The 18,592-nt window shown below is 50.5% G+C and overlaps 1 protein-coding gene across 1 annotated transcript in view; it reads right to left on the bottom strand.

Annotated features, from left to right (window-relative positions):
- The window catches only part of LOC138392313 (myosin-13), a 107,706-nt gene that overhangs the window by 67,884 nt on the left and 21,230 nt on the right, over positions 1 to 18,592 (bottom strand). The window contains exons 17-30 of the mRNA XM_069483083.1: positions 16,519 to 16,636; positions 15,604 to 15,727; positions 14,900 to 15,036; positions 12,866 to 13,121; positions 11,073 to 11,315; positions 9,160 to 9,336; positions 8,002 to 8,147; positions 7,802 to 7,892; positions 6,713 to 7,102; positions 4,058 to 4,184; positions 3,852 to 3,970; positions 1,540 to 1,736; positions 967 to 1,150; positions 426 to 591 (exon numbers count right to left, since the gene is read on the bottom strand). Of these exons, the coding sequence (XP_069339184.1) occupies positions 426 to 591; positions 967 to 1,150; positions 1,540 to 1,736; positions 3,852 to 3,970; positions 4,058 to 4,184; positions 6,713 to 7,102; positions 7,802 to 7,892; positions 8,002 to 8,147; positions 9,160 to 9,336; positions 11,073 to 11,315; positions 12,866 to 13,121; positions 14,900 to 15,036; positions 15,604 to 15,727; positions 16,519 to 16,636 (2,475 nt within the window). The remainder of the gene's footprint in view (positions 1 to 425; positions 592 to 966; positions 1,151 to 1,539; positions 1,737 to 3,851; positions 3,971 to 4,057; positions 4,185 to 6,712; positions 7,103 to 7,801; positions 7,893 to 8,001; positions 8,148 to 9,159; positions 9,337 to 11,072; positions 11,316 to 12,865; positions 13,122 to 14,899; positions 15,037 to 15,603; positions 15,728 to 16,518; positions 16,637 to 18,592) is intronic.

Below are 18,592 nucleotides of genomic sequence, written 5' to 3' on the forward strand. Positions count from 1 at the left end.
TCATGTGCCCCATAAATATGCACAACTATAATCTATCCATAACAATTAAAAATAAAACATTTATTTTAAAAATTGAAAGCACTGGGTCTTGTCGTCTAATTTTGTAGGTCTGGAGTCTGAGGTCCTAAGGAATCTAGTGACATGCCCAAGAATACAAAGCCACGTGGAGACAGAGTCTCTGCAGGGTCTTCCCTAACAGAGCAGTGGGCTTAGCAACCCACGGGCCTTCATCTCTCGCAGACGGGGCTCGGCTATTGCTTTGCTTCACCTTAGGTTTGGGCCTTGGGGAAAACCGAGCAAAGGTGAGGCGTGGGGGGTGAGTGAGGTTTTGTGGGGCAGCGGGAAGGAGGCGCGTCTGGAGATGCTGTGGCCACAGGGGGAGGGCGCTGTTGGTGGGAGTGGAGGCTGCTACATGGCGAGCTCACCTTGCAGATTTTTGTTCTCCCGCCGCAGCGTCTCTAATTGATCCACCACCTCCTCGTAGGCGTTCCTCATCTTGAAGATCTCGGTACTGAGTGACCTGGACTCTTTCTGAGCTGCTTCCAGCTCAGCTTGACTTTCATCCAGCTTCTGCTTCCACTCTGCAAGGACCTAGGGGATGACAAAGGGACGTGTGGCAGGTAGAAAGGGCTGGGGGACTTGGAAGAGTCCAAACCAGCGTCCCCAGTAACGCCGAGGCTTTACCATCCATCCTTAGGGACCAAAGACAGCGGAGGGGCCCCGGTCTAGATCAGGGGCTCCAAACTCTGATACCACTACTGGGGCTCTGCTGGATGTTTAAAGGTATCGCGATCACGACATCATTTGAATTAGCTTTAACTGAAAATGAAATGCCCTTTGGAGGGATGGTCCCAAAAGTAAAGAAACACACCAAATCCCCCAAACTGGGAACTGATGCTCCAGGGGGGGACCCTCTAGAATGTGCCTGCGTCTCACACCGTCACTATTAGGCAGTCGGGGGAGGACCTTATCGAAGTTCCTCTGCTTCTTGTCCAGGCCGGCGCAGGCCGTGTTGGACCTCTCCAAATCCAGCATCAGATCGTCCACTTCTCCCTGCAGCCTCTGCTTGGTTTTCTCCAAGGAAGCGCACTTGGAGTTCGCCGCCTCCGTGTTTTCCTCGGCTTCCTGGAGCCTCTGGGCCAGTTTTTTCCTAAGAGAACCAGATTTTTTCTTTCTTGGCAAAGGTGTAATACTTCAGAAGGTAACTGTCAGATGGTAAGAGAAATAAACAGTCTAGAAGGCACTGGGATTCGATAAGGACCAAAAGCTAGAATTTGATAAGTGAAGAGGATCCAAGATCACCTGAAGAGGATCCCAAAATGCTTGGGGGCAAAGTAGGTCCCTGGGAAGACCCCAAAGGAGCCAGGTGGAGTGGACAGTTCCCCAGGGTAAGGACAGGGAAACCCCCAGAGGGTGAGGGGCACAATCTGGATGCTTAAGAAACCACGAAGCCCTGGGGAGGGAAGAGAGATTCTCTCCAGGTATGAAGATGTCCCTGCCCCTTGGCTTGTGTCCTGGGCTACCACTTGGAGCCCTTACTTGGCCTCCTCCAGCTCCTCTGTGCGCTGGATGGCGTCCGTCTCGTACTTGGTCCTCCACTGGGCAACCTCACTGTTGGCCTTGGACATTGCCCTCTGCAGCTCAGCCTTGGCTTCCTGCTCCTCCTCATACTGTTCCCGCAGCAGGTCACAGTCGTGGCGGGAGGACTGCAGGGCGTGCGCCAGGGCGTTCTTGGCCTGGAAATTATAGTGGTGATGAATTGCAAAAACATTTGACTCTTTTCCAAATTCAGGTATTTTTATTTAAATAGCTTTTCCCCAGCTTGAATCATTCCCATGCTGCCTCTGTAAATTTGGCCATATCAGTATATCGCCTGTTTTAATTTTTTTAAGTGGACACCTTAATTATATTGAAATATATTTAATAAAAAATAAGCTGTTACAGGACAGTAAATCGAACCACACTGACATTTGCATAAACAGAAGGTAAGCATAGAATAAATGCAAAAGAAATAAAGCAATGTCATTACCATCTAGCTAGGCACTGTGGCCCGCTGTGGCTCAGTGCCTGAGGCCACCCTTCTATTTCCTAATAAGATAAATAAGCAAATGCTAGAGAGGTGTTATCCAAATTGAGACCCCCTTCCTTGATGTAATCAGAAGGGTTGAAACAGAATTAAAAAGGAAATAATTTTCTCTCTGCTTGATGCAATGTTACAGAGTGCTGTGACCAGGGGAAATCTAAAAGCATCTTTTGGTGTCACTGGTGGGCTGTGTCCCCCGCTGGGTACTAGTGATATGAGCTGCACTGTTTCCACAGCTCCATCTCCTGTCCCCAAGCTGGGTAGGACACGCCCAGAGGCCTCTGTCACTCATTCACTTCCATCTGGACAGGGCAACAGTGTAGCTCTGACTATAACGGTCACAAAACACCCTCTGGTGCCACCGTCAAAGACAGAGTTCTGTTGACCCAGTGCAGTAATTTGCACATTTTCATCCTTTTAATAGTGCAAATAAACAACAAGACTTTGCCCAAGAAGGAAAACTCAGCTGCTGCTGCACCCTGGCCGAAGGACAGCCTCGCTCCTTGTAGTGGGTGTTCTGACGGCTTGTTCCGGCCCTGGTTCTCACCTCCCCTGCCCTCAGTCCACCAAAGACCCTTACCATGGACCGGAAAGATGGGAGACAACTACAGCACTTATTATTTTTCAGAAGAGAAAGAGAAAGAGAAAGACAAAGATGGAGCTTGGGGAAATTCCAAAAGATTGCACTGCAAGTCTTAGCCGGTGGACGGAAGGCTCAGAATTCCATTTACGTAGTTTTGTGGACACCCAGATTCCTATTCTAATGCTTGAACACACATGGGCAGCATTTACTAAGCATCTCCTGTGTACGTCATTCTACTGTGCACTGTACCTACTGTGTGCTACTATGCACCTAGTGGGTGCAGGGGGGAAAATTATTCTTGTCCTCCAGAAGTTTACAGATCAGAGGGGAGACATGTATTATAAACACAAATATCTAGATACTGAAGTCAAGGACAATGTTTTTTTTTTTTTTTTGACACAGGGCCTCACTTTGTCACCTGGGCTAGAGTGTAGTTGTGTGATCATGGCACATTGCAACCGCAAACTCCTGGACTCAAGCAATCCTCCTGCCTCAGCCACCCAAGTAGCTGGGATTATAGGCACACACCACCATGCTCAGCTAATTTTTCTGTTTTTTTTTTTTGTTGTTGTTTGTTTGTTTGTTTGTTTTTTATCATTGTTTAGACGGGGTCTTGTTCTTGTTCACACTGGTCTCGAACTCCTGGCCCCAAGCGACTCTCCCGCCTTGGCTTCCCAGAGTGCTAGGATAACATCATGAGCCACGACGCCCGACCAAGATGATGCTCATGTTTATGCAAATGTCCCAAGGGTACACCCCAAACCATGCAGCCTTCTGGGAGGAGGGGAGCTTAAAATCAGGTGTTATAGGAGATGACACACGAGAGTAATGAAGAAGGAAGAAGAGGGCACTTCAGGTGGCCAGGATGAGTCACTGGGCAGAATGTTCAAGCGGGTGCAGTAGCGGGGAGGAGACGCCCCTGGCTGCAGAGTTCAGCAGACCACCCTGTGGGGGTCAGAGGAGCCCAGGGGCTGGAGCACCCTGGTGGGGCTTTCTGGCCCTAGGGAAGGAGATCCAGTGCCAGTGTCATCTAACCTTAAAAACAGGTTCCTACGATGCTACGGGGCAGAGAGAAGCATCAGACTTGACAGCGCGGCCTCCCACCAGCTTTGTGGGAGAAGCCATCGCACTGCTGGCTTCTCCAGTTCTGTCCCACTCTGCCATCCCCCAAGGAGGCATCCTTACCTTAGTTTCTTCCTCCAGTTGCCTCTTAACCTCCTCCAGCTGCTGGGTGAGGGCCTGCTTGCTTTTGGTGAGCTGTGAAATCAGAGACTCCTTCTCTTCGACTTGGTGGCTCAACTCCCCTACCAAGCAGAGGTGGCCCCACGTCAGTGCTGCCCGCTGCCCTCGCCCCTGCCCCGGCCGGACCCCCGAGCCCTGCCCGTGCTCACCATTGTGGGTCTGCAGTCTTGCCTTCTGCATGTTCAGATCGTGGATTAACTGTGTCTGTTGGTCATCCTTGGCTTTGATTTCATTAAATTGGTCTTCCACAGTCCGGCACATTCTCTCTATGTTACTCTTTAAAATACAAAATGTCAACATGAATGGGGAAAAAAATGAATTCCTAGTGTCCAGTATTGAACTGGACAGTTTGATAGGTTAGCTTCTTGGCAGGTAAAATAAAAATAAAAATACAGAACATATAGAGGTTGGTTTAAAAAAATCATAGTCATTTCGGATTTGCTTTTTCTTTTTTATTTGTGATTGCTGCTCAATCACCAATAGTTTGGAACATCAGCTTTTCGTAGATAAGTATTTAATGATTTGTAAACAAACCTTTGAGAAGATGCTACTCAAAGGAACCCTGGGATCCTCCTATAATATAATCATTTCGGTGGCTGTGTGAGTAACATGTGCAGGCGTGTGTTCAGATGACGGTGTTGAGAGTTTCATCCAATAAAATGAAGGGCTCCCCATGGCGGAGATGGTGTGGAGGGACTCACCTTCCCTCCCGGCCTCTAGGTGGCCTGTGTTTTTGTGACGTTTGTTCAAAAACCTTGTGTGTGCTGTAGACCTCTCCCTCCTCCTCCCACCCCGCAAAACAGAAAATGAAATGTCTCCAGCATGTGTTTCTCCTTAGACTGGGAAGTGTGAGATAGCAGCAGGCGAGGTGGGGATGTTGATTCCAGGGAGGTCCTGCAGGGGCTTAGGATCTCTTTGAGGAGATGACAAACAAACACGAGAGGATCAAAGCAGGTGCCGTTGAAAAGGGATGGCCACTCACTAGGAGAAAAATCAAAGGGAACAACAACCGACGAAGCATAAAGAAATAAAATATGAAGTGCTTCTTCCCCCTGGATTTTAAAATTGAGAGCAGAGAGCATGAAGCCATTCTGGAGACAATGAGGCTGTCAGGAGGGGCTGGTCATAGGCACAGCTTCTGGGTGATGCTGGAGGTTCCCCTAGCCCAGCCAAGCCTGTGACCTGGGCTGGCTTGGAAGAGAGGGAGAGAGAGAGGGAGAGAGGGGGAGAGGGAGAGAGAGAGGGAGAGAGGGGGAGAGGAGGAGAGAGGGAAAGGAGAGAGGGAGAGGGGGAGAGAGAGAATGCATGCAGATCCAGCTTCTTAGAGAAAAAGAAAAAACCAAGAAAGGGAGAAAGGGCAGAAAAATGGGGAAACAGGAAAGAAAGGGAAAGGAGTCACCAGCCGGAGCCAGGGGCTGCCGTCAGGGAGTGAGGAAGAAATCAAGAGAAAGCACAGGGCAGTGTGAACTCAGACCCTAAACAAGGACAAGTCAAGGTGCCACAGAGACCACCCTAATTCTCAGATCCACATCTCCCTCCCTTTTCCCGACAGACTCCGTGGCCTTCTGGGGAACCCTCCGTGGGAGGCCCACAGCCCCACACTGGGGTCACCACCGCTTCTTCCAGCCCAGCGGAACCGCTCCCAGCACAGCTCAGAGCACCCTGCAACAGGGGCAGCTGTTAAATCTGGGAGCACGTGGTCGCTCTCTGAGGAAAGCTTTGCTTTGAGGTTATGTGCAGAGGCGGGTTTGCTATGAAGCTGGTGAAGTTTAAGCTTCAGGGACCTCATTTGTGTGAGCCCCAAAGAGTTTGGGGAGCTGTAGAGGTCCCAGGCGGGGAGAGGGAGCCATCGCAAGCAGAGTATATTTCTAGGTAGGCACTTCTGGCAAACAGCCTAAAGAGGCCTCAGAAGAAGGGAATCTGAGTCATTAAGGCGCCGGGAACTTATTTTTCTCATTCTAAATAAATATTGACTTTCATACCTAATTTTCATAAGTTTGTATACTTTTTCTTAAAGAGCCCAACCCTCCCAAGTTGTATATGTTTCAAATACTGCAAAACCTTCATGTCCCCGACTGACATGCGTGACTTCACGCTGGCCGTGCCTCCTGGGGACTAACACTGTGGGCTAAGGAGGTGGTAGGAAGAAGACCATACCCCAGAAGGCCCTTTGATGCAGTCCACCCACAGGTTTAGTTCTAGAACATGCCGGATGGATTGGAAGCTTTTGTAAGACTCTGGAAGGATGCTGCCACCTTGAGTGGGGGCAGCTCATTTGACCATGCTTGAATGAGGCCATGATCTGAATATCTGTGTCCCTCTGAAATTTACAAGTTGAAATTTAATTCCTAGTGCAGTGGTGATGGGAGGTGGGGTCTTTGGGAGGTGATTGGGTCACAAGGGTGGGTCCCTTATGAATGGGATTCGTGTCATTATGTAAAAGTCCTGAGAGAGCTTGTTCGCCCTTTCTGCCCCGTGAGGATGCAGCAAGAAGGAGGCATCTATGAAGCAGAGAGCAGCCCTCACCAGACCTCAACTCTGCTGGCACCTTGATCTTGGAATTCCCAACCTCCAGAACTGTGAGCGATACAATTTCTGTTGCTTATAAATTACCCAGTCTAAGGTATCTATTGCAGCAGCCCAAATGGATAAGATGCATGACGTGAATAATTTGAGACACTGAAAGCCGGCAGAAGCGGGGAGGAGGGTTGCAGTGTAGCACATGCAGTGGTTTGGGGGCACCAAACTACACGTGCCCCACAGCTCCCTCGAATTGGCCGAGAGCAGGAGGACCAGTCGGGTACCTTCGACTTGGAGACAGTCTCAATGTTGCTGGCCAGGTCGTCGATCTCCATCTTTAGCTCACTCTTCTCCTTCTCCAGCTTCTGTTTGACCCGCTGCAGGTTGTCGATCTGCTCCCCGAGCTCGGCCACACTATCCACGTGCTTCTTCCTCAGGGTGGCCGCCGTGGCTTCGTGCTGCAGGGTGGCCTCCTCCAGGTCCCGGCGCAGTTTCTGGAACTCAGCCTCGCGCTTCTTGTTCATCTCGATCTGCACAGACGTGGCCCCACTGGCTTCTTCCAGCCGCTCGCTGATCTCCTCCAGCTCCCTGGCTAGATCCGAGCGCTGCTTCTCAACCTTGGCTCTGAATGTGTGTTCTGCTTCAATTTCTTCCTCCAGCTCTTCCGTGCGGGCCTAAAATGGTCACTGTATTAGGAATGTTGTTGCAGGGGGCGGGGGTGTGGGGGGCGGCCCACTTTGGGAGGGGCTGGGTGGTGAGGAATAGTGCGTGGGCAGCACGGAGTAAAGAATATGTTATAACATTAAGTTGGTGAAGAAAACTTGGAAAAAACCTAAGGGTCCGTTAATAGGGGACGGTCTAATCAGTTGTGATGGAGACACGCTCTAGAGGTCTGTGAAGCAGGGAGACGCCCACTCATATCTACCACGGATTGCGGTAGAACATGTTGCTAAATATCAGGAACAAGTTGCACATTGACGCTCTCCCTATGATAATATTTATGCTAAAAGTATGAAGAAACAGAAGAATTTTTTGCATATGTATTACATATTTTCTTTGGATCTTAACTGTGTACACAAACACATAGCAAAAGACCCAGAGGGATGCACGTCCAACTGATGCGGGCAGCTCTTCTGAGCAGACGGGGAGGGCCCTGGGCTCAGGGGTGGTGATCAAAGCACCCTCATCAGTAATATTGCGTCTTTTCAAGGAGATATGTCTATGTGTGACTTAGATTATTAAAATATCAATTTCAAAAAATAAAGGAACGGACAGAACATTCAGGAACGAAGAAGCCTGAGAAACAAGAGGGAAAGTGTGCAGAGTGGTGCTTGCAAAGGGACTCTCGGTTGGGAGGGGTTTGACACTTTTACCTGCAGTTCTTTAATCTTCTTTTGCAACTGCAAACTGTGAACTTGTTCATCGTCGATTTTGGCTTGCAATTGACTGATTTCAAACTCCTTCCTGCAAATAGATTTTAAAAAAAAAAAGGACATGCATTATAAGCCTTTTAAGTTTGGGAAGGAAGTTGCCTTTCAGGCTTAAACACAGAGGTAGAAAATGAAATATCTACTTCTTCAATTTCTCTTCCACTTGCTGCTTGTCATTTTCTAGATCCATGATGGATTCCTGGGACATTTTCAGGTCTCCTTCCAGCTTCCTCTTCACTCTTTCCAGGTCTGCCCTTAGTTTCTTCTCCTGCTCTAAGCAGCCCTCGAGCTGGGGAGGCACAAGGGGAGAGGTTGAGGCCCTACTGGGAAAATGAGCTTGCCCCTTTCAGCCAGTGCAGCTGCGCAGGTGGCTGTGTCCGGTGGCTTCCTTGGCTGCCGTGGGGTGTGGCTGCAAGCCTCTGGCTCTAACAGGAAGCAAGTCTGTCCCTCCCTCCCCTCTCTTCTCTCCTCCAGAAAAGGCCACCCCAGGGGGCTGGATTCCCCAGGGACCTGCTGGGGCCTCTGTCAGCCATCTCGGCCACCCCCACGGGGCCCGGATCACGTCCCCTGTAGGAGTCCGGTGCCTGCCCTTGCACAGACAGGAACAAATGGCTTTGCTGGTGGCACTGTGCAGGGCCAGGGTGCACCATCACTCTCCCCTCCTTGCCCTGTACAACCGTGGGAAGATTGAAGAAGAAATTCTAGTGTGTGCGTGTGTGCGCACTTGCGTGTGTACACATACGTGGGCGCAGGGAAAGAGGGCGTAGAGGAGGGGCACGCCTACTCTGGCCTCAGAAAAAAATCACACAATCTGGAAGAGTTCTAGCCACAACAATGAGTAAAAACCTGAAAACGTCAAACCTCGCTCTTCCATCAAGAACAATACTGTACTGCCACGGAGGGCGGGAAGTAGTAATTTTCATGGCCAGAAACGGAACTTTTACAAATAATGTTAGAACAAGATTAGAGGTTTGGGAATTCAAATGACCTCAAGTGGATGCCAATAATAATGATAATATATTAGCAGCCTGTGCCTTACTGAAAACTTTCTACATGCTGGGCTTTCCATGGAAACCCCCTGAGATGGAGCTATTCATAGCCCCATTTCACAAGGGAGAAACTGAGGCTTCCCGAGGCTTGCTCAGCATCCCAGACTCATCCCGGGTCGGCGTAGGCTAAGGACTGAATTCTGGGACTCTGATTCCTGACTCGGAACTCAGGCCCTATGTCCTGATCAGACCCTCCCTTGCCTGAGCTTTCACAGTAACACGTGCTGAAGCACAGTAGTGAAATATCCTCACATCATCTGTTTGCTGTTCAAGCTTGGCATTGATTTTGATTAGACCATTGACTTTATCTTCTTCAACCTGAAGATCATCCAGTGTTTGCTGATGGGCTTCCTGGAGAGATTTCTTTTCTTTGGTCAATTTGGAAATGTTTTCTTCAAGTGCGGTCATTTCTTCAGAAAGATTCTTTACCTAGAAGAATATCAACACCAATTGATACAGAAACAATTAAACCAGAAGTTTCCAACAACAAAAGCTATTGCTTCTTTTCCTTTTTTTTTTTTTTTGGCTCCTGCATTTCTACCTCCTGGGATGGACAGCCTCTCAGTTCTTTATGTTCCTCAGTGTCTATCACGGTGCCTCAAATTCGCCTGTGAGGATTATTCCTTAAAAAAGAGGGTATTATATTTTTCAAGGAAGGACACAGTTAAAATGCAAACGTGCTACTTCTGAAGGGTAACACGTCAATCTATATTTACTCGTAATACATGTGTGGAAATTTGTTTGTTAGGTTGGCCGACTGGGGTTTAGAATGAGGCGGGAAGGGGAGGGCAGGCACAGGGTGCTATGTGAGAAAATTCAGAATGGGTGTGCCGTGTTGTCAAGCCGTGGGATGAGAGCACCAAACACGGAACTTTAAGGCATTACATGGAATCTTCTTCCATGCACAACCATCTTCCAGAGCAGAGGTTGCTATGATAACTCCAGACCTGTGGGCTGAATCTGGCAAGAGACACATTGTCTTTAGTCCCACATAGTGGTTTATAGTTTTTGAAAATGTTACCAACATTGGAAAAAATGAGAGTTCACATAAAATCTGGATTTCTGGCTTCTCCTGGGAAATCGGAGCCTCTGGCAATGCTGGAATCACATTCTCACGAGACAACATTTGGCTAGGGCTGAGTCTTGGTCCCACCCACGGACAGGGCAAGAACTCTCCAGTTTGCCACAGTCCCCACCCCTCCCTAGTGTCTCTTTCCATCACTCCCAGTTGTCTATCCAACACTGCCTCTGAGTGTCAACTGCCATTGTCACCTTATGCTCGGCAGTCCTCATCCCTTACCCTACCTCATGGGCTACCATTAGGGCATGAATCATGTCACGTGTTTTTGCATATTTTTGTTAAATGTATGTTATTGTGTTGCATGTATGTGATTTTTGTCTACATAAATGCTATCATGCTGTATATTTTGTTTTATTATATTTCTCCCCCACTCAGTGCTAGGTGTTTAATACCCATCCTTGTTGCCCGGTGTGCACAAGCCTGCTGCTCCTCATGGCTGCGTGGTATCCATGGTGTACACCTAGCACATTTTACTCTCCATTTCCGCAGCGGTGGACCCTAGACCCTGCCTCCAGCCCGTCCCTACAAGCAGTGCTGCTACAAACATCCTTGTGCACATCCCCTTACGGTCTGGTGGGAGAATTTCTTGGTTTATACACCAAGGAGCAGAATTGCTGGGTCACAGAGTATCTGGTGGATTCTTAATTTGACTAAGTAATTCCACATGACTTGGCTCCATTAGTCTATACCTTGCCGAAAATGCATGGGGGTCCCTGCACCCCCACCTCCCTGGCAATCCTTGGTGGTACCTGGTTTTCTGCCTCCTTCCTTATCTGCCCGGCCCCTGCAGGCATTTCTGTTTGCTATCCCTGTGCCATGAGAAACAAAGATGAATATGAAACAGTCCTTCTCAGGAAAAACACTAGAAGTCTGTGGTACAACCATGGGCGATTGAGAAGAGCCTGTGGGAGCGAAACCAAGGCAGAGGGCAGAATGCAGTGGGACCTAACTGTGCCTCTCCTCGCTTCCTGCCGCCCCCTTGCAGGCAGTGCTGGGCTGAGGGACTGCTGCCCCAGCCTTTCCTCCCCTTACCGAGAGGGAGTGGGGACTGGCCCAGAGACCGGGGGACCCTGGGTTTGCCCACCTTGTTCTCTGTGGCATGCTTCTCCTTCTCAACCTTGGTCAGGGTCAGCTCCAGGTCGTCAATGTCTCTTTTGAGAGAGGAGCATTTATCTTCCAGATTCCTTTTTTTGGCAACCAGATCAGCATTCGTTTCTTCCTCTTCTTCCAATCTCTCAGTCAGCTCCTTGACTTTTGCTTCTAGCAGGATCTTGCTTTTGATGAGTCCCTCGCACCGTTCCTCGGCGTCCATGAGATTTTCTGTTTCCTGCAAGAACCAGGTCATTGTAAGTTTGATCAGGCTCTTGGAAAAGCCTAGAAGGAAAGGGCCTTAACCTCTAAAATCCCATTTTCTAGACCTAAGCCGAGAAATGATTCATGAACACACACACTGCACACGTGTGCACATACACTTACATATCACCCGTATGCTCTTTTATTTTTAGCCACCAAAGACATCATTCACTTAATAGGAATTCCCTTAAAATAATTTCATACAAAGGAGTTCATGAAGTTGCAAGCTCACTTTAAAGAACAAAGCCTCTAGAAATTTGCCAAATGTGGGCATCTTGGCATCTCACTCTTCCCGCCACCACCAGCTGAAAAACGACCCATCTACCATCCCAAGCTGACTAATATTTTCAACACACGCTACTTTTTGACTTGCAGCAGCAAAGTGCTGCCGATGTCTTCTTAGCTGTGCCTCCTCGAGTCACAAAACAGAAAATTAAAAATACACAAGAATCAGTGATTGAATAAGTGCATGTACCAGAAGACTCTATTGTAGTGAGTCTCTTGAACAGACCAAGATTAGCATATTCTGTTTTTAGACTAAATCTGGCTCTATCTTCCCATAAAAGAGCACTTTAAGCACCGGATGCACATTGCATGGATGGAGAGACACTGACAAGAGTAAGCGCCAATGTTAATTGAGCATCTGTAAACCTGCGCTATGTGCTAGACACGTCACACGCACCTAGTCTCCCAGATTCCGCAACAACCATACGAGGTGAGTACTGTTACTATGCCCATTTTACAGATGAGAAAACTGAGGCACAGAGAGGATTAGAAACTTGTCCAGCTGCCAAAGGGAGGATCTGAGATATAAACCCAGTTATCTGGATCCAAAGCTTATTCTCTTGCCCACTATGCCTGGGAAAGTTCTCCTAATAACTGCCCTATACTGATTGGGAAAATGAAAAGGAGAGTAGAAAATGCTTTGCACACAAAGCAAAAGGTAAAAGTATTTAGGAACTTATTAAAAAGGGAAAATTACAAATGCCTTAACTCTGTGAAACGGGACAATTACACTGCCAGAGTGTTGCATACTAACCCTAACCCTATTTCTTTGATAAAAAATGCACCTCTTTAAAGCATTTTTTATTATAACCATATTATTGTAAGTCATTTATGGAAAATTACTCTTTCTATTTCAACTTGGGTTATTTAATTTGAACGAATCATTTTTATTTTTATTGACACAACTTTTAGAAGACCTGGTACATTCCTGACAGGTTTTAATTGGGATGACACACACACAGCCTCATACCCACAGCAAAATATACCCACCCCGCTGTGGAAGACGGGGAGGATTCAGGGACAGCCCAGACCCTCACCGCAGGCGTGTCTTCTGCACGCACCGCTCTGGCTACGGCAGAGCCCGTCCTCCCTTCGCTTGCCGGGCAATGCTGCAATACTCGACAAGACCACTGGGTGGCACCACTGTCTCTTGAATAGACACCTGCTGGGGGCCTCAGTGTTCCTCCTCCTCTTCTGTCCTCCAGAGTGTTTTGCACTCTCGGGTAGACGGTTACTTACAGACTGGACCTGCAACTGGAGGTCATTCTTTTCCTGCAGCAGGGAGACCATTTTCTCCTCCAGCTCCTTCCGGCGGGCCTCGGATCTGGCCAGTTCCTCCTTGGCTCTCTCGAAGTCTTCCTTCATGGTGGCCATCTCCTTCTCAGCCTCAGCGCTCTTCAGCAAGGGCTTGATCTTGAAGAACAGGTTCATCCAGGGCCAGTGCTTGACGTTCATGAAAGAGCGGATGTTGTACTGGATGCAGAAGATGGAGTCCCTGCACACCCATTGAGACTCAGGTTAACAAACGACAGCAAGCTCTGGTCTCTGTCCTCCCAGCCCTCCCCCACCCCTATGGCCCGGGAACCTCCATCCTTCCCCGCTGGGGGGAGGGAGGCTCAGCCAAGCGTTGCAGGTCCTGTGGCTCTAGAGCAGGTCTGCAAACCAGGGGCAGAGGAATCGGCACGCACAGAGGTGGAGGGGCTAGAGAGGGCCTGGGGGCATCTGAGGACCTCCTAGCCCTGCCTTCCCCTCCACCACCCTGCAGAGAGTGCTCTGCCTGAGGCACCAGTGGCCTCCTAATGCTCGGTGCAATGAGCATCTTGCATTCCTACTGGGTTTTTCTCCCACATTTGAATTGTTCATCAACTCTTGCCTTGTTTTTCTTTTCTTTCTTTCTTTTTTTTTTTTTTTTTAGAGATAGAGTCTTGCTCTGTTCCCCGGGAGGAAATGCAGTGACATGATCATAGCTCACTGCAGCCTCCAACTCCTGGACTCAAGCGATCCTCCTGCCTCCCCAGTAGCTGGGACTACAGGCACCAGCCACTATGACTGGCTCAACTCTTGCCTTTTTTAAACTTTCCTCTGCCTTTGATTCTATGGTATGTTTCCCGTTTCGTTGGGTTTTGCCATTAGGGGCTCCCTCTTCCTGCTGAGGTGTTGGTGGAAACCTAGGCCGTGTCCTTGGTCATCTCCCAATCTCCTGCTCTGGCAGGTTGATCTATCTTCCTGATTCCAACTGCTGCCTACACCCCCGCGTCACCCACATGCTCTCCTCCCCTTCGCCCGCCACAGCTTTGTGTCCACAGAGCTCGCAGGTGCCTGAAAACTCGCTTCTCTCTCCCTTGTTGGGATGTTTTCAATTTCTGTTTTGCTGGTTGCCATTTGTTCAGCCGAGTTGGACACCTGGGAGTTACTCCTGACTGATACACGATGACCCATGGTGGCCCGGACAACGTGAGAGCCACACAGGGGACCGGGGAGCAGAGGATCCACCCAAACCCCCCTCCCCGAAATCCTCACAATAAGCAGTCATCAAAGCTGCTACTCCTTCTCTGAATTATTGAGGGAACAGGACCCCTAAACATTCCGCAGTCCGTGCCCTCCTCTCACCCATTGCCCATGTCCTAATTCAGGTCCTTATCGCCTCCTATTTGGACTTCGGCCACAGCAAGGTCTTGCCCTCTCTTGTCCCCCAAGTTCACCTCCTCCTAGCAGCCAGAGTGACCCCATCCCATCCCTCATCTCTCCACTCGCCTTCCTCAGCACCCCGTCAATCAGAGGATGCAGTCTGGGCTTCTGAACGTGACACCTGGGGACCTCCCCGCCTGCCTCTTGCCCTGTGCACCAGTGACAGCAGCCCCGGCCGTCCTTCCTCAGGTCACACAAAGCTCCCTTCAGAAAGGGCTTTCTTCTCGCTGGCCCCTTCACGCCCGCCCCAACCCCCACCAGGCTGGGGCCTATTCTTGCCCATCCCCCGCTCCCCGGAATGTAACCCTAACATTGCACTTGGCACAGGCGTTCGCACTCGCCACGCATGTGTCTGCTGCCACTGCCCCAGGGGCTCCGTGACGGCAGAGTTCACCTCTGTGTCCGCAGTGCCATGCAGAGCACCCAGCCCAGGAAGCTGCTCAGCAGATGTTGGTTAAAAGAATGAATGAATGAAAGAATGAACAAGTATGTGGATATCCCAAGACTACAAGCAGAGAGTGACCACCGGCTGCCAAGTTGGGGCGGGGGGCAGGCAGGATAAGGTGAGGTGAGGGTCTGCTTCACCTCCTCTCCATCATCTTCTTGAACTCCACCCGCATCAGGTAGCCCCTGCACAAGGCCTGCGTGCGCGTCATCAGCGTCACCAGCTTCTCATCTCTCATCTCCTCCAGAAGCCCCAGGAGCCCAGCTTTAAAGAACACCTGCATTAAAGGAGAGACAGGCCCTGCTTTATCGTCAGCAGGTGTTCACCTGGGCCCTCGGGGCCTGCTCCTGCCCCACCCCCGCCCTGGGCCCTCAGCGCCAGGCGGGAACGGCAGCAATCTGGCTCCTAGGGCTCGCTTCTCGGTGGTTCTGGTCTCTGCGGTGGCCCGTCCTGGCCAGTGAGGTGGCCTGTTCTAACGTCTGTGCCAAGCCCCACCAAGCCACGTGGAATGGCTCTGACAGAGCTCCTGCGCACGCAGCAAAGACAAGTCCAGAAAGTAGCCACAGAGCACAACTGTGAGCAGATTAGGAGAAGTTCCCAGGTGTGTCTGCCTCACCCTCCTTCCCCACTGATTGCTTCTACTGCTCCGTGGGTTAAGCTCCCAGCCACATACACACCGGCACAGAGAGAGCTCGCTGTGCCTGGACGCAGGGCTCCCTTTCTCTGGCTACGGGGCACGGGTGGCCAGGTTGACCGGAAGAGGAAAGAGGCCTTTTCTCCAGCCAGCCAACAAGCAGCCCAGGCTGTGGGATACGTGGGAGGTCCCAGCTGCACCTGTTCGCACCTTGGTGTGGCCGAACTTGAACTGTTCCCGGTCCACGTCGATGGAGTTCAGGAGCTTCTCGGAAGCGTTCTTGCTATCGATGAACTGCCCTTCTGGGATGGCACTGGCATTGAGGATCCGGTACCTGAGGAGAGAAGAGCTTCTTGAATGGATACAACCCCCCAGAAAGACCCTGTGCCTGAGACCAGCCTTCTAGAATGTTCTCCTGCTCTGTCGGTGGTGGAAGTAGGATATTACACAGCTGGTCTGGGAGAGAGGGACAGCTAGGGCTTGATTCTGGGGGCCATGGTGGGAGGGAGAGAAGCGTGAAAGGAGGAGGCCCAGCCAAGTGCACAACTGGAATTTTGCTTTCAGAGGAAATGGCTCTTGTCCGACTTAAAAGAGCTTTGAAACCAACTGTGACCTCAGACCTTGGTTCTTCTGCCTCTGGAGGGTCCTCTGCTCTCCTCCACTCTGGACGAGGCCTGGACTTGTGGGCCCAGATGGTGGCTGGGAGGAGAGATTTGACCTACACCCTTGGGTCTCAACTAGGGGTGATTTAGCAACGTTTGGAGACAGTTTTGATTGTCACAGCTTGGCATGGAGGGGTATGGTTTGCTACTCTTGTCTCTGGGTGGAGGCCAGGGATGCTGCTAAAATCCTACAATGCATGGGACAGCCCCCGCAATAAAGGACGAGCTAGCCCCAGATGTCCATAGTGGGGAGGCTGAGGCATCCTGTCCTAGAGCAGAGTCTGGCTCTGGCCTTGGAGCCACTTGGGGCTGCCCAGCACTCGCTCTGGGCATGAGGCCAGCCCCCCAGCAAAAGATGAGGTCCACAGAACCCCCGCGGCCCTGCGAGCTCCCCAGACGCCCAGCCCGAGGAGCACCTTCGCCGCCCTCGCAGGAGAGAGTGCAAAGGAGAGCGGTGACCTACCGCTGTTTGAAGTCGGCGTAGAGGATCCGGCTGGGGAATCCTTTCCTGCAAATCCGGATGCCCTCGAGGACGCCGTTACAGCGCAGCTGGTGCATCACCAGGTAGTGATCCATGACACCTGGGGACAGACAGAATGTTCCGCGAGTGTGTCTGTGGCTTTTTCACTGTTTGTCTTTGATGGTCTGAGGCACCGTGACACACTCCAACCCACCCAGACTAGAGCGGGAAGAGCCAGTGCCAGCTCCAAGGTGGAGGGGTCTCCGATAGGCTGGGCCTGCCCACAGGTCCCGCAGTGGTCAAGCTATTGACCCCGTCTGTGGCCCTTGGCTCTGTCGCGAGGCTGCGAGGGTGGCAGAGGGAGTGTGGGGTGCCCCCTTGTGCTTCCCATGAGATGGCTCGAGTTGCCTTCCTGCCTCTACTCAGGATGGGGACGCAAAGCCCACTGTGCCCTCAGTGGGGGCAGAGGAGCCCAGTAGAGGAAGGAGGGCTGTGGCAGGGGACAGGGAGGGTGGACGGCTGGGCAGGGTCATCTGCTGGCTGTTGGAGGAGGACACAGCTTGGGTGGAGGAGGAGAAGCCGGGGAAAAGCCCTCGTGGGGAGGGAACACGGGCACTCTCGGTAATCGGGCACAAGTCAAACTGGGACGGAGACAAGGGCTGTGTGAGGGGTTAGAGGAAGGCACCCTGGTGATGTGATGCGTCTCCTTATGGACTAAGTTGCTGGGGAGGGCTGTGTCTAAAGCTGGCTTTGACTTAACCTTTTGGAAACTTCTGGAATGCTCTCAAGCTTCCCTGGTTGCTGTGGGGAGTGATCACTGTACAATTAGACAATTTCCAAGGCTTTGCCAGGGCTGCACTGTCTGATACAGCAGTGATTGGCCACCTGGGGCTGTTTCCATTTAAAGGTATTGAAATGAAAAATGCATTTTCTTAGTTGCATCGGCTACGTTTTATGTAACCAGCGGCTGCCACACCGGACAGTGCAGATATAGGTCATTTCCTTCATCCCAGAAAGCTCTATCGGGCAGTGATTCTCTAGAGAAAAAGTGGTTAAGACCAAGGAGAAAAGGTATCAGAAATTCAGAGAATGGCCAATGGGGAGAGAACCCGGGCAGTTATCTAGTTATTTCTCAGGTGATGTTCTGAGTGGTTCTGCTGTGCACTTAGATGTTCTCTGCCTCTATTTATTTTATTTGTAAAATAAGGATAATAATACAGGTGGAGCATCCCCAATCCGAACATTCAAACTCTGAAACGTTTTGAGTGCCAGATGACACAAGTGGAAAATTCCATACCTCACCTCATGGGATGGATCACAGTCAAAACGCAGCTCTGAACTTCGTTTCATGCACACAATTATTAAAAATATTGTGTAAAATTACCTTCAGGCTATGTGCATAAGGGGTATACGAAACATAAATGAATCTGGTGTTTAGACTTGGGTCCCAAGCCCAAGATATTATGTATATATGTAAATTTTCCAAAATCTGAAGCAATCTAAAATCCAAAACACTTCCGGTCCCAAGCGTTTCAGAAAAGGGATATTCAGTCTGTGGTATCTGCTTGGTAAGGCTGTTGTGAGGAGTGAGTGAGTTAGGATGAGTAACGAGGTTAAATAGTCCCTGACACGTGGCAGGGGGCTCGGGAGATACAACAGTTACTGTTGTCGTTTGGTGCAACGAGGGCTGGTTAAAGACTGGGCTGAGGCCTCCATCTCCACAAGAGCCAGGGGCAGGGAGAAGAGGCATTATTATAGCACCATTAACCTTTCAGAGTCAGAAGAAAACTTAAAGACCATCATTTTCTGTCGGGGAGACCAGAGCTGCCACTCTGTGTGCCCAGCTGTGCACCCTGTGGGACGTCAGGGCCCCAGGGGAGACTGAGGCCCAGGGAGGTGAAGGGCTTGGCAAGGTGGTGGCAGAGCCCAGCCAGGACTCTCTCCCCTCCCAGGGCCCTCCAGTTTGTGCAGACACAGCATTCTGAGCTGGGGTCTCTGAGGGCTCTCTCTGTGTCCTTCCTTCCAACCCAGGCTGGGATGCTCTCCAGCAGGTCCATGGGAAGGGGCCTCCTTCGCC

The sequence above is a fragment of the Eulemur rufifrons genome, chromosome 9, assembly GCF_041146395.1.
Source record: "Eulemur rufifrons isolate Redbay chromosome 9, OSU_ERuf_1, whole genome shotgun sequence".
Lineage (NCBI taxonomy): Eukaryota > Metazoa > Chordata > Mammalia > Primates > Lemuridae > Eulemur > Eulemur rufifrons.